Source organism: Physeter macrocephalus, chromosome 20 (assembly GCF_002837175.3).
Source record: "Physeter macrocephalus isolate SW-GA chromosome 20, ASM283717v5, whole genome shotgun sequence".
Classification (NCBI taxonomy): Eukaryota; Metazoa; Chordata; class Mammalia; order Artiodactyla; family Physeteridae; genus Physeter; species Physeter macrocephalus.
Window position 1 is genome coordinate 6,978,134 of NC_041233.1, and position 14,357 is coordinate 6,992,490.

The 14,357-nt window shown below is 44.3% G+C and overlaps 1 protein-coding gene across 1 annotated transcript in view; it reads left to right on the forward strand.

Annotated features, from left to right (window-relative positions):
* Positions 1-3,013: 3,013 nt before the first annotated feature.
* ACTN2 (actinin alpha 2) overlaps positions 3,014-14,357 on the forward strand; it is a 79,998-nt gene continuing 68,654 nt past the window's right edge. The window contains exon 1 of the mRNA XM_024115694.3: positions 3,014-3,332. Within this exon, the coding sequence (XP_023971462.1) occupies positions 3,207-3,332 (126 nt within the window). The 5' untranslated portion in view covers positions 3,014-3,206. The remainder of the gene's footprint in view (positions 3,333-14,357) is intronic.

Here is a 14,357-nt window from a genome sequence, read left to right on the forward strand (position 1 = left end):
TTTTCCCCACAATTGTTTCAAGAGGAAAGGTGATTCCAGTCCTTATTACTCCATCTTGGCCAGAAGTAGCAGTCTCTTTATTAATTTCTTAACTTTAGCTGTTATTTCTTCAAGTTTGTTTGTTTGTTTTTTTCCTATCCTCCCACTTCAGGGCCTCCAATTACACAAATATTAGGCTGCTTAAAGTTTTCCCATCTCACTCATCCTCTGCTTATTTTTTTAAGTCTTTTTTTTTCCTCTCCATGTTTCATATTGCATTGTTTCTATTGCTAAGTCTTCAAGTTCTTTCATCTTTTCTTGTCTACCCTGTAGTTAATCCCATTCAGGGTTTTTCTTTTTTCTTTTTTCTTTTTTTTTTTTTTTTTTTGCAGTACATGGGCCTCTCACTGCTGTGGCCTCTCTCGTTGCGGAGCACAGGCTCTGGACATGCAGGCTCAGCAGCCATGGCTCATGGGCCCAGCCGCTCCGTGGCATGTGGGATCTTCCTGGACCGGGACATGAACCCGTGTCCCCTGCATCGGCAGGCGGACTCTCAACCACTGCGCCACCAGGGAAGCCCCCATTCAGGGTATTTTTAATCTCAGATGTTGTACTTTTCATCTCTAGATATTCAATTTGTGTCTTTTTTTAATCTTCCATGTCTCTACATAGCATGTTCAATCTTTCTTTTAGATTCTTGAATACATGGAATACAGTAATAGTTGCTTTTAGTGTTCTTTTCTACTAACTCTATCAATCATGTGTCAAGTTTGGATCAGTTTTTTTTGTTGTTGTTGTTGTGTTTTGCCATGCCACGGGGCACGTGGGATCTTAGTTTCCTGACCAGGGATTGAACCTGTACCCCCTGCATTGGAAGCGTGGAGTCTTAACCACTGGACCGCCAGGGAAGTCCCTGGATCAGTTTTGATTGATTGTTCTCCTCATTAGAGATCATACTATCCTGTTTCTTTGCACACTTGGTAATATTTGATAGGTGCCAGAAACCGCAAAATTTACCTTAAGTGTTGAATGTTCATGTATTACTACGTGTTCAGCTTTGTTCTGGGACACAGTTACGTGACTCGGAAACAGTTTGACCCTTCAGGTCTTGCTTTTGCGCTTTTGCAGGTAGCACCAGTACATCATTTAGTTTAAGCCTAATGCCCCTTCCCCCACTCCCCCACTTCTGAACACTTTATCTAAGGCCCTGTGAATTATGAATGGAAACAGGAACTATTCCCAGCCCTTTGGAAATTCTAAGAATCATTCTTTCTAATCTTTTTGGGTGCTTCCTTCCTTGGCCTCAGGTGTTTTTCTCCCCACACATTCACTGATAAGACTCAAGGGAGACCCTCTGCAAATCTCCAGGGTTCCCTCTCTTTGCAGCTCTCTCCTCTTCTGCAACTGGCCTTGCAAACTCTACCTGCCTTTGTCTCTCTGAACTCACAGTTGAGGGAGACCACTGAGCTATGCCTGGGTTCCCCTTATTCTGGTACATCTTGGAAACCTTCTCCAGGCAATAACCTGGGGCAATCAGAGTGCTCATGTCATTTGTTTCCTGCCTGTCAGGGATCATCATCTTTCATTGCCTGATGGTCAATGTCTTAAAAAGCTTTGCTTAATATCTTTTCCTCCAGATTTTAGTTGTTTCAGGCAGGATTGTAAATCTGGTGTCTTTTAATACATCTCACCTGGAACCTGAAGTCCCCACAATTTCTGAAGCCTAACATTAACAGTTTTTGTAATTGCTGGTCCAGTTTCTAATAATTAAATTTACTCATAAACTTGTTCAGAGATTATAATTTTAATCCAAAATTTAAACTTTAAATTTAAATCCAAGCAAATTAGCTCAGTCACTGTTTCTAAGGATACTAATTTCGTCAACAAATACTTGAGCACCTAGTGGTTTCTGGGGATTACATCTGTGAACAGGACAAGAGCCCTGGCCTCATGGAGTTCATATTGTAGTGGGCATGTTTGAAAAAAATGTTAGCATGATGTGTTTGCTAATTTGTCAAAGTTTTTTTGCAGAAAGCTCAAAAAAATAAAACTAAGTGATGTAAAAATTCTAAGGAACAATGATGAATCCAGGCATACTTTTGGCTTGAAACCTGTCAACAAATTAGTAGCCCTGAACCACAGTTGTGTAGCACCTGTGGGCAACTTTTATTCAATTTGGACATAAATTGCAGGAGGCAAGTGCCCTGCCTGGCAGCTGGCCTCTGGATTCCCAGTGTCTAACACGTATGTGATAAAAAACTTTCAACCTCCTCTTCAAGGGACCTCATCTTGGTTCCTACAGGGGAATAAGGAACAGGAAACAGCCAGCCAGGACGATATGGAGGAAAAGCCTTAAGTGCAACACATCAGGGGGAGATGGAAATGTAACATGAAGCTGGCTGCTTGTCCTCAATTGTCAGCTGTTTTAAGACTGGCAGGTGAGAGCAGACACTTCCTGCCTTTGGTTTGGTTCCTGACTTTTTAACACGGCTGGGCCAACTCCCTTGCCTCGGTTTCCGCTGGTGAGGGCAGGGAGGAGAGGAGGAAGAAAGGGGATGCTGTAGCTTCTAAACTTTACTTTTTAGGGGTGTATGTGTGTGGTATCTATGAATATGTGGGAATATATGGAAAACGTGAATACGCTGGACAACTTGGATGTGCTGGGGGTGGTCTGGAGCCCAGGCCGTGTGTCCCTCCTCTGATCCGCGAACATCCACTCACCCGGGTAACCCACCTGGGCGCCCGCAAGTCCAGCCGCGCAGCGAGGCAGAGGGTGGGTGGGAGGCGTGGGCTGGTGCCGGCGGCCTCACTTCGCAGCGCCGGAGGTTTGAGGCAGCACCTGGAACGCGGACGCGAGCTCCCTGGTCCCGCTGCCCGCCAGCACGTGCTCGGAGGGGCGGGGGCGGGGGCGGGCGGAGGCCGGGGCGGGGCGGGGCGGGGTGGGGCGGGGGTGGGGGCGCGGCCGGGCAGCCACGTGACGGGCGGCGCGGGTATTAAGCGGCGCGGCCGGTGCTCCGCCGCCCGAGCTGGTGCTTCGCCCGCGACCCAGCGCCCAGGCGTGCCGCCCCAAGAGGACCGCGCGAAGGTCACCCCGCGCCCTCCAGCCCGTCCACCGCCCGCGCCTCCGCCGAGCCCCGCGCGCCTCGCCGGCCCCGCCGCGTCTCCGCCCGCCCGTCCGACTGCCCGAGCCCCGCGCGCCCCGCCGCAGCCCCGGCCACCCGAGCGCCATGAACCAGATCGAGCCCGGCGTGCAGTACAACTACGTCTACGAAGATGACGAGTACATGATCCAGGAGGAGGAGTGGGACCGCGACCTGCTCCTCGACCCGGCCTGGGAGAAGCAGCAGAGGAAGGTCAGCCAGGGCCGCGTGCCCGCCGTCTGCGGGCTGGACCCGCGTTTCAGTGTGTCGTCTTCCCCGGGGGGCGACCGCCCGGGGGCGCCGCCGACCGTGTGGACTAGCGGGAGGGAGCTTGATGGAGGGTCGCGTTGTCCCATGTCCTCGTAGCCCGGGAAAAGTCCAGGGACAGGCACGGACCTGGGCGTCGTGAGTGCGCGCGCGCGCGCGAGTGTGCGTGGGTGCGCGCGTGTGTCACATAAGAGTCCCAAAACGAAGAATGTTAGGGGAAGAACAGTGCAGCCGTTTCTGTTTTAACCTGCATTAGACCAGAATGTGAAAGTCTCAGGTCTGCTCCTGACCCCTTGAGTCTGTGACCTTGGCCACAAGAGTTGTGTCTTCTGGTCCCGTTGTGTCCCATTTCCCCCTAACCCGTCTCTCCCCAAATAAAAGAGGTCAAAAGAACATCGGCTTCATTCCGATTTTCACAGGGCTGCCCCAGAGAGTAACTGAAAATCATTTATTACATGTTTTGGGGTTCCCTGGAGAGAGATGCTGTATGAACACTAGACATTCACCGATAAATTAGTAGTTATTTCACACTCTATTTACGGTTCATTGAGGTAAGCGCACAGGGACGAGGGAGTCAGCCCGCTCTAAAAGTTCCCTTTGCATCTTGCTTGGCGCTCTCTGGGGGCCCAATGGAACATTCCACTATCTCAAGGTTTCTTCTTGATCCCTTTGGCTAGAATTCTAGGGACTGCTCACCAGGAGGCTAAATCCCGCCTCCTGTTTGGGCACAGAGCCTGGCCGGGTCAGGGATGCCAACCCAGACCTGCTCACCCAACCTTATGATGACAGTGTCCTGGCAAAAGCAAAGTGCCCTCTGCTTTTCCCCCCTATTTTTCTCGGGGTGGGGCAAAGTGGGTTTCCCTTCTAAGGACCTGCCATTAAGTGGATAACGTCTGTTGACCATCTGTGTGCCTGGGAATGCTCTGTGTAGCTGCCACTGTGGGTGATTATCTGATAGAGCCTGGTGAATGTATATGACTATAGGAAACACATACTTCAACAAACAGTGTTAGCTGAAGGAGAGAGGTCCCATATTTGGATAATTATCAGATAGCCATTTTAGGATTTTTTTTGGTTGTTATTTATAAAATAACCATGATATTTTCAAATCAAGATTTTTCTTTTGTTGTCTATTCTCTCTTATAAAACCACTTACTATTATTGTTTTAAAGCTCTAATTTAGCTACATTTCATTCTCCCCCTTAGTTCCATCATCCCTGCCTTCTTGGAAACAGTAGAATGGGAGTGATAAGTAGAAGATGAGTCTATAAAGGAGAATAAAATTTCAAACCTTCTACAATTTTTTAAACACCTGACTTGAGGATTATTAATGTGTTGTTATTATTATTAGTTTGTCATCTGGGCTAATTGCTGCATCATCAATGAGAAAGAAGTTAAATAGTCGCTTTAATTTTTAACAGTGAGTGTTTCTTTTTAAAAAATTTTCCCACAATTTTGATTACTACATTTTTTCATGGATTTAAAAAAAAGTCTTAAGTCTTTGTTGCAGAGATTGCTTTTTTTTTTTTTCCCTCATGAGGAAGAGCAAAATAGCTAAGGAATTGGACGGGTAGTCTGCCCATCATTTTTGAAAGTAATAGTCTAATCACAGTGGTTCCTGTTGGTTTTTTAAAATTACAGTACAGGATAGAGTTAATTTTAGTTTCCAAAGACCACATTGATATATGTCTAATGTCATATACATATAATTTTAAATTATTTTTAATATATGATGTATATATAATATAAAATATATATAATATTTTTTAATTTATTTTATTTTAATTTATTCACAGTATTTTTGGATATAATTTCATTGTTGTGATTTTTTTAAAGTTTGGGGTTCCTGCGTGAATATATTATAACTGTATAGCACTTGTATATTATATATTAAAAAACAGACATATGTCCTGGTCTTTGTACAAAATAATGCTAAAAAGTTTAAAGTGAGAATTCATTTTTTTCCTCAGGTAGGTTGAGTGCTGTGTTGTGCATTTAGTGACAAACAAAACAGAGCCAAACATTACGTTAGGACACAGACCTGAACAGATCCAGAAGATCCTCTGTTTCTACTTTTGGTAGAGAACCCACTCAAGTCAGTAAAGTAATACTGAACTGTGAGGTCCGGGCAGCCAGAGCAGTAGCCTCTATTTATGTCCTATGAGCCAAACTGCTGGAACAGGACAGGGATAAAATGCCATTGTTTCTATTGTGGGCTACCTTTTCCACCCTTGCCATTTCAATGATATGCCGGGTATGAGATCTGTCAACAGATGCTGGTAACACATGATGACGTCTGTAGCGTTATAATGGATGAGGGACCTAATTATATCCACAGTTCACAGAGTCTCATGGGCTGTGGTAAACCTTGCTCTGGTATGGAATGCCTTGCTACAGAAGGACTTAGTAAAACTGTAGTGGGGTGTGTGTGTGTGTGTGTGTGTGTGTGTGTGTGTGTGTGTGATGGGAGATCTTTTTTTTTTACATAAAATTTACCATCTTAACCATTTTAAAGCATCCAGTTCAGGCGTGGTACGTACATTCACATTGTTGTGCAGTCAATCTCCAAGACTTTTCATTTTGCAAATGTGTGTGTGTGTGTGTGTGTGTGTGTGTGATGGGAGATCTTTTTTTTTTACATAAAATTTACCATCTTAACCATTTTAAAGCATCCAGTTCAGGCGTGGTACGTACATTCACATTGTTGTGCAGTCAATCTCCAAGACTTTTCATTTTGCAAAATTAAACTCTTTATAAAACAATAACTTTTTATTCTCCCCACGCCCCAGCCCCTGGCAACCACCCTTCTACCTTCTGTCTCCATGAATTTGACCCCTAGGGACCTCATATGGGTGGAATCATACACTATTTGTCCTTTTGCATCTGGCTTACTTCACTTAGCATAATGTCCTCAAGGTTCATCCACGTTGTCATGTGTCAGAATTTCCTTCCTTTTTAAGGATGAATAATATTTCACTGACTGTATGGACCACATTTTGTTTATCCATTCATTGATTGATGCACACGTACATTGCTTCTACCTTTTGGTTATTTATAGTAAATAATGCTGCTGTGAACATGGGTGTACAAATATCTCTTCATGTCACCGCTTTCGGGTTTTTTTGGTTAGATACCTAGAAGTGGAATTTCTGGATCTTGTGGCAATGATTGGTTTTCAATTTTTTGAGGACATGCAGTGCTTTTTCCAAAAGAAGGCAATTTAGAAGATGTTGAATTTAGCATGAGTATGTACAGGCATTTCAAAGTGCTCTCCTCTTTCAGGGGTGTTTAAGAATATTTGTAGTCACATAGATGAAGCTCTCTTTAGTGGACTTCTGAAACTTCTAGAGCTTTGATGTTTAGAAGTAAGCTTCTCCTGGAAGCAGAGAGCACATTCAGCCTTTAATTCAACTGCGGCCTAATCGGGAGGTGACTTGTCAGAACAGCAATGCTGAATATGTGTGCTATCTCCGTGGGCACAGGGCGCTGTCCTTCACCACTCTGGGAGGCTAGAACAGACCTTTTAAGGAAATGACTGTGTGTTTCGATACATAAAGGGCCCTTACATCCTTAATCTGTGTAGGGCTAGGTGATCGATACTCTTTTTCACCAGTTGTGGAGAGCACAAGAGAGTCGTTCATTTATTCCACATTCAGAATTCTGATTCGTTTTCATTGTTCCTAAGGAAGTCCGAGTTCTTCCGCACAGTCACGGTTTAGATGGAGCAGCTCACTGTTCTTTCTCCTCAGCACACCTGCTGCCTGTCCTGTCATCAGGCTGAAATGTTGCCACGTGGGGTCAGGCAGTGGGGAAGGACGCTTGTGGGGGAGCAGCTGCGCACAGGTTGGATTAAATAGAGGATCCAGAACCTGCCAGTTGCCCCTTTCCGTGCCTCAAGGAGCAACTGCTGGTTAAGGGTGCAGGTCAAGGCTCTTCTCCCCTGCACAGTGGAGTATGCTCTCACGGGAATTTTTCCTGGGGAAAAAAAAGGCACAAATTGTTCCAACGAGGTGAATGATTAACGAAGGGCCTGGGAAGTGTCTCAGATTCATGAGACCCAGATGAATCTCAGCTCTGCCTGGTACCCTCTGTTTGGCCGTAATCAAGTCACTAAGCCTTTCGAGTTCCATCTCTTCATCTAGAAAATAAGGATAAGGGATTCCTGTCTTTCTTGCCTCACAGCTTTTCAGAATCAAATGGTCAAACTAGTTTACGTCGAAGGGGCTTTGTACGCTGTACAGGGATCTGTAAATGTTCAAATATTATTACTATCCTAGTGCAGCCAATACTTATTAATTTCATCAGGTGGTGTCGTAGTAATTAGCGCTGTGATTGAATTTGTGAGGATGAAGAAGCACGTGATTTGTTCCTTAGTGACTTGGATGTACTTTTCAAAAAAAATTGTGATAAAATGTGCATAACATAAAATTTACCATTTTAACCGTTTTTAGGTATACAATTCAGTGACATTAATACATTCACATTGTTGTGCAACCATCACCACCATCCATCTCCAGAGCTTTTCCATCTCACCCCCAAGTTAAACTCTGTGTCTATTAAACAGTAACTTCCTATTACCTCCTCCCCCCCATGTACCTTTAAAGGTAGGGTTTACACGCTTCCACACTTAGAACAAGAAATTGTTTAATAACAAATGCCAGGTGCTTGTTGTATAAAGAGCAAAAATTTTAGGAGATCAAATAAGGAAAACCATTGTGGGTGAGGATAATGGGGAAACAGCTTTACAAGGGAGTAGAACATGGGGTGGGCCTTAATTTGAGGAATAACTAAATACTAGCTGGGTGGCGAGGAAAGAGAAACAGAACATTCCTGGCTAGAGAAATAGAGTGAACAGTCTAGGCTTAACTGAAGCTAAAGATACAGATTCAGATTTAGAGAGAAAATTGCATAGGTAATCCGGGGCCAGTTTACAGAGGACCTAGGATGCCAGGGTGAGTGTGGACTTCGTTCTTTAAGCAGCGCAGAGCTCTGGGAATATTTGAGCCAGGAAGAGCCATGCTTCAAGTAGAATATTGTTTTCAGAATAAATCGGAGTGGGTGAAGGCCTGAGGTGGGGGACCCAGGTAGAAGCCCATTACGGGGATGATACGTTTAAAGCAGTGAGGATTAGAAGCAGTGGTGAGGAAGCCATCAATTTGAGAGTGATCAGGAGGGATTATAAAAAGTATTAAATAACCCCATGTTGCTGCATGGCAGGCTGTTGTATAAATCCAATTAAGCAGACATGATCTCACCATTAGAGCTCCTGGGCTTAAAACTCAAGAGAGTGATATTGACAAGTAACAAACAAACTAATGAGGAGTGTCTGCTTATCTAACCAGGAGAGGTGTCTGGGTGGAAAGCTAACCATTTACAGGATGTACCATTCAGTGTAGGGGCTGAGTGCTGAGGGGCAAGTTGTGTGTCCAGGTGGCCATTGCCTAAATGCAGAGCTGGAGTTTTAGGCAGCCTTTGATGTCCAGAGAGAGTTGCTGATGGGAAGGCTTGCAAAGGCAGAATCTTGTATGAGCCCTAAGAAATCTCTGCCCCCAGAAGGGCTGTTGTTCTCAAGATGCCCTTGGTTGGCTATGGAGAGCCACAGGTGCAGGAGTTGTAAGGTGGAGAAATCACTCTGTGATTTCTGCATCTTCTCTTAGGCACTGCAGTGTGTCCTGGGGTCTGCCCTACCCCTTCAGCCACATTCACCAAGGAAGAAACTTGAACCCCAGATGCGATTTTCCGGGAGCGTGGGAGGAGGAATAGAACTCTTAGCTGGGAAGCCTAAAGAACAGCAGCTTCAGAAAACTGTCAGAAAGCCCTGCAGTCGGTTGCTGCAGCTGGGCTACAGAAAAGGCGCAGCTCTGGGGTGGGTGGAGGCACTCCCGTGACGAGCAGAGGAGTTGGTACGGAATACGTTGGAGGACAGTCAGAATTGTACCGCTGTTTCCCTGGGAACGGTACTCGTTCTTCCAGAGAGAACAGAAAGCAAAGATGAAGGGGAAAACGCTTGCTAACTACTGTGCTAGACTTGGTTCAAAGGAAGGAAAATCTTGAGTGCCAGAAATGGGTTTTTCTAAAGAAGCTGAGGAACATGTTTTACACAAGCAGGTATCAGTCTGAGCACTTGCACACTCGCCTCTGAGCCCACACCACACCTGTACCCCTCCCCACAATTTTCTTGATCAGAAACTAGATGTTTTCTCCAGCCGTACTGAAGGGCAGAATAGAAGTAGAGCACGGCTGTTTATTCTTTTCATTCCTTTGGCAGACGTTTATTATGGTCCCGCTAGAGGCCCGGGTTAGGGAATGGAGTTGACACCACCCCAGGCTTTAAGGAGCTTGCAGCTTAGTTCAGAGACAGAAAGGGCAGTGAGAAGTACAGAGGAGGGACACCCAGTTCACCCTGGCCGGTGGAAGGGAGTGGAGAGCATTTCCAAAGCCCCTCCTGCATGGTCCCGTCGCGGTGCCTGGAAGCATCTTCCTCCCTGGCGCCCGTGCAGGGAAGCTGGGAGTTACCCTTGAGGCTTCCCTCTCTCTCACCTCCTGTGAACCCACCTCCTAAAGTCCTCTGGACCCTGCCCCTTCCTCCCATCATGTGCTTTTTTTTTTTTTTTTTTTTTTTTTGCTGTACGCGGGCCTCTCACTGCTGTGGCCTCTCCCATTGCGGAGCACAGGCTCCGGACGCGCAGGCTCAGCGGCCATGGCTCACGGGCCCAGCCGCTCCGCGGCATGTGGGAAATTCCCGGACCGGGGCACGAACCCGTGTTCCCTGCATTGGCAGGCGGACTCTCAACCACTGTGCCCCCAGGGAAGCCCCCATCATGTGCTTTAAGGCCTTCAGGGCCTCTGCACTTCCTGCCTGGATGGGGGTGGTGGCCCCTGCTTTGTCGCCCTTCCACACACCGTACTTGCCTTCAGGCTTTTTTCTGCCTGCTGCTGCAGGAGTGATCTGTATAAAACACAAGCCTGGTCCTGGTGTTTCTGCTTAAAGCCCCTGTGTGGTTCTTTATTGCCTTCAGGAGGGTGTTGGGAGCCAGGCCTGAGCCAGCCTCTGTCTGCTCTGCCTCTCCCCCCAGGGCTCCTGGATCCCACGTGTTTGATTCTCCTCTTTGCTTATACCGGAGACTACCTCCTCTACCCACCCTGGGAGTTCTTCCTCGGGCCCCTCCTCTAGAACATGGGTCCCTGGGTGCTGTCCTGGTCTCCCCTATGAGCAGACACTGTCCTGTGGCCCCCTGGCCCTGCAATGGTCCTGCTTAGAGTCTGCGCTCACATTTGTGAAATGCAGGAATTATAAGTCATATTTCTGAAAAGAATTTAGTACAATTAAATTTTTTTTTTTTACAGTCTTTGCAACTCCTTGAGCTACAAATGTATTAACTCAAGTTCATACTTGTTTAATGCTCCTTAAAGATGTTTTCTCAAAGCATTTTCTCAAGTTCCCCAAACGATGGACTTCTCCGACTTGGCTCTTATTCTCAGACTGAGCCTACAAACATAAGCTGTTTAATTAAAAAAATAACAATAATTTGTAATTTAGAGATTTGGGGAATAAAATAAAATCATACATGTAGATTTATTTAAATGATAATAAAATGTGTCACCATATTAATGAACAAAGCTCTGGTAGCCCAAATTGGATTGGAAATGACTGTTTTGTCCAGATTGAAAACCTTTACCCACATCACAGAGAAAATTCCATATTCATTTAGATTCAGAGAAGTATACATTTAAATTTGTTCTTCTGAATGTAAAACCTGGTAAGACAAAAACTTTTGGAAGACATGCTAGCCTTCACAGTAGTGGAAATGGAAAAGAGAGAAGAGATGCAGATGATTCTGCAGAGTATGTGGACCCTGGAAAAGAATTGGCCTTGGCGGTATTGATATAAGCCAAACCCAAGACTACAGAGTTAGCATGGCTTTGAGTTGTCTTGCTGTGTTTGTTTGTTTTTGCTAGGGAATAAATATATAGTCATCATTCCTAGAAATTACTATATAATGAAAATAGATCCTCATTAGCCTCTGTTACAACCTTTTCATTAAAAGGCATGCTATCTCGGGAAAAACTCTTATTTTTTTAGTAATTTGTGAGGATCAAGTGGGCAAGTAGGTGAATATGAGGTTGAGGGGAAATGAGAACAGTATTTGATATTGAAGGTATGACTGAGTCTTATACAATTATAATTGAGATTGGCAACTCAAGAAATCCTCGGGAATTCCCTGGCTGTCCAGTGGTTAGGGCTCCACGTTTCCACTGCAGGAGACACGAGTTGGATCCCTGGTTGAGGAACTAAGATGCTGCATGCCATGCAGCACGGCCAAAAAAAAAAAAGAAATCCTGTCTTTTAGAGTCATGAGGAGTCTAAGTTCCTTCATTATAGTCCAACAGGATGGGAAGATAATAATTATTTAGAAGGCAGGTAATCTAATCTCATTGTTTTTTATTAGGATTTTAAGATATTTTGTATGCATTGGGTTGAACCCTAGGAAATTTTTGACACTGACCATTTTGACCTCCAAAAATTGCAGTTTCTTATGGCTCAACCCAGTAAAACCACTTTACCACTGTTGTCCCACTATATTCAAGGTACTTGACCAAGACCACATCACAGCCAAGCCATAAAACTGAGTTCAGCTTGTTTCTAGTCTTACCTCTAATGCCTTTGGTATTCATTTGGGAAAATAAGGGGTGGTTAGGTTTTGTAGAAGTTAAAAATGTGAGGTTTGGATTGAGGGCTTGACAGCCCATGGAAATATCGAGAAGGAAGGTCAAGCCTAGAGATTTAGGTGTGGGAGTTATCTGCTCAGAGGCCATGGTGGAAACTGTAAGGAGGGGATAGTGGAAGATCTACCTACCAGGCGCCAAGGTGAGCTAACATCGAGGGCTCCCAGAGGAAGCAGTGATTACTGGAACGTGGAAGCATTGCTTCTCTGGATGAAAACATGCATTTACTGGACGACTTAAAACTAGATGAACTGTCGAAATGTCTGATTTTCTTCTGGGAGAAATCTCACCTTGGTATTTCTCTGGAGCTTCGCCAGTCCGTCTGAATCTGACATTTGAATCCGTTTAGTCTCTGGAACAGAAACCCAGGGCTTTGGCACCATGGAATGGGAGATCTTTTAGCTCATGAGATAAGTTAGGCTTGCAAAGGAAGTGAAAAGCTGTAAGAAACTATTTATGGCGGTGTGCTCAAGTCTGTGACATAAAATCCTTCTGCAGCTGGAATGGCCAAGGCTGGGCTTCATTGAGGAAAGACTTTATTGAAAATTTGTAAGGATTACTGAAGAAAGTAGTTTCATTACTGAAAAGAATTGGTTTCATCTTAACATACCAAGTGTAGCATTCAACCACAAGGTGGGTTTCCCTTTTCTGTTTTATCATTTATAAAATTAAGAAAATAGGATGAGTGATGGTCCTCATTTAGGGGTTTTGTTTTAAGGTTTAAAAAATATTATTGATATTTTGGGTTTATCAGTCATGAAAATAGTAAAAGACATAACAGAATTGCAATCAGTTTCGAGATTACCCATAGAGGGTAATATTTTTCTATTTTAAAACAAATCTATTTTGGAGGGGTGGCAAGGGTAAGGATCAGGTTGGGCTGGGACGTGAGGAGGAGATGTTCGTTGGAAAAATGCAAACCATGTGTTTTACATTTTGTAAACCGTACAATTTCTATTCTGTTACTGCAGTTTATGAAATAGGAAGTGTCTGAATATTTCATTGCATACCTTTCCTGTTAAATTTTGGGACAAAATGATGTTTATTTTCATTTTTTCAGTATAACACCAAAACAAAAATATTCCAGTAAGATAGTAAAAGTGATATTTTTAATATATGGATTTTTTTCCAGTGGATTAAAAAAAAGAATGGGAGGGGATTTGTCATATGGTTCCCAGTATCCCAAACTATTCAGTATATAGGGCAGAGCATCTATTTATTGAGAATTTTCAGGCACTGTTTTGACCATACTTTTTTTTTTTTTTTTTTTCCCGGTACGCAGGCCTCTCAGTGCTGTGGCCTCTCCGGTTGCGGAGCACAGGCTCCGGATGCGCAGGCTCAGTGGCCATGGCTCACAGGCCCAGCCGCTCCGCGGCATGTGGGATCCTCCCGGACCGGGGCACGAACCCGTGTCCCCTGCATCGGCAGGTGGACTCTCAACCACTGCGCCACCAGGGAAGCCCCATACGTATTATTTTATTCGAATGTCACAACAGTCTTAGGAGATGAATATTGTGATTCTCATTTTTCAACCAGGGAGGCTAAGTAACTTACCTAAGGGTGGTTGAGGGTGGGGAAGTGGTAGCTGGAACATGCACACAGAATTTTGTCTAAATTACAAAGATATTCTATCTCACAGTCGAAATTTTATAACACATGGAGATGCTAATTATTTTATTGCACATTTTGGTCTGCAAGTGGCAGAGCTGAAGTTTGGATCCAGGATGCTTAACTCCAGAGGCAGTGCTTTTATTTTTTAAAAAATTTATTTTGTTGAATTTTAGTTGATTTATAATGTTGTGTTAATTTCTGCTATACAGCAAAGTGATTCAGTTAGACATATATATTCTTTTCCATATTCTTTTCCATTATGGTTTATCACAGGATATTGAATATAGTTCCCTATGCTATACAGTAGGACCTTGTGGTTTATCCATTTTATATATATATATAATAGTTTGCTTCTGCTAACCCCAAACTCTCAGTCTGTCTCCTTCCCCCTTGGCAGCCACAGGTCTGTTGTCTATGTCTGTGAGTTTGTTTCTGTTTTACAGATAAGTTCATTTGTGTCTTGTTTTACATTCCACATACAAGTGATACAATATGGTTTTTGTCTTTCTTTTTCTGACTTATTTCACTTAGTATGATAATCTCTAGGCCCATCCATGTTGCTGCAAATGGCATTATTTCATTCTTTTTTTTTTTTTTTTTTTTTTTGCGGTATGCGGGCCTCTCACTGTTGTG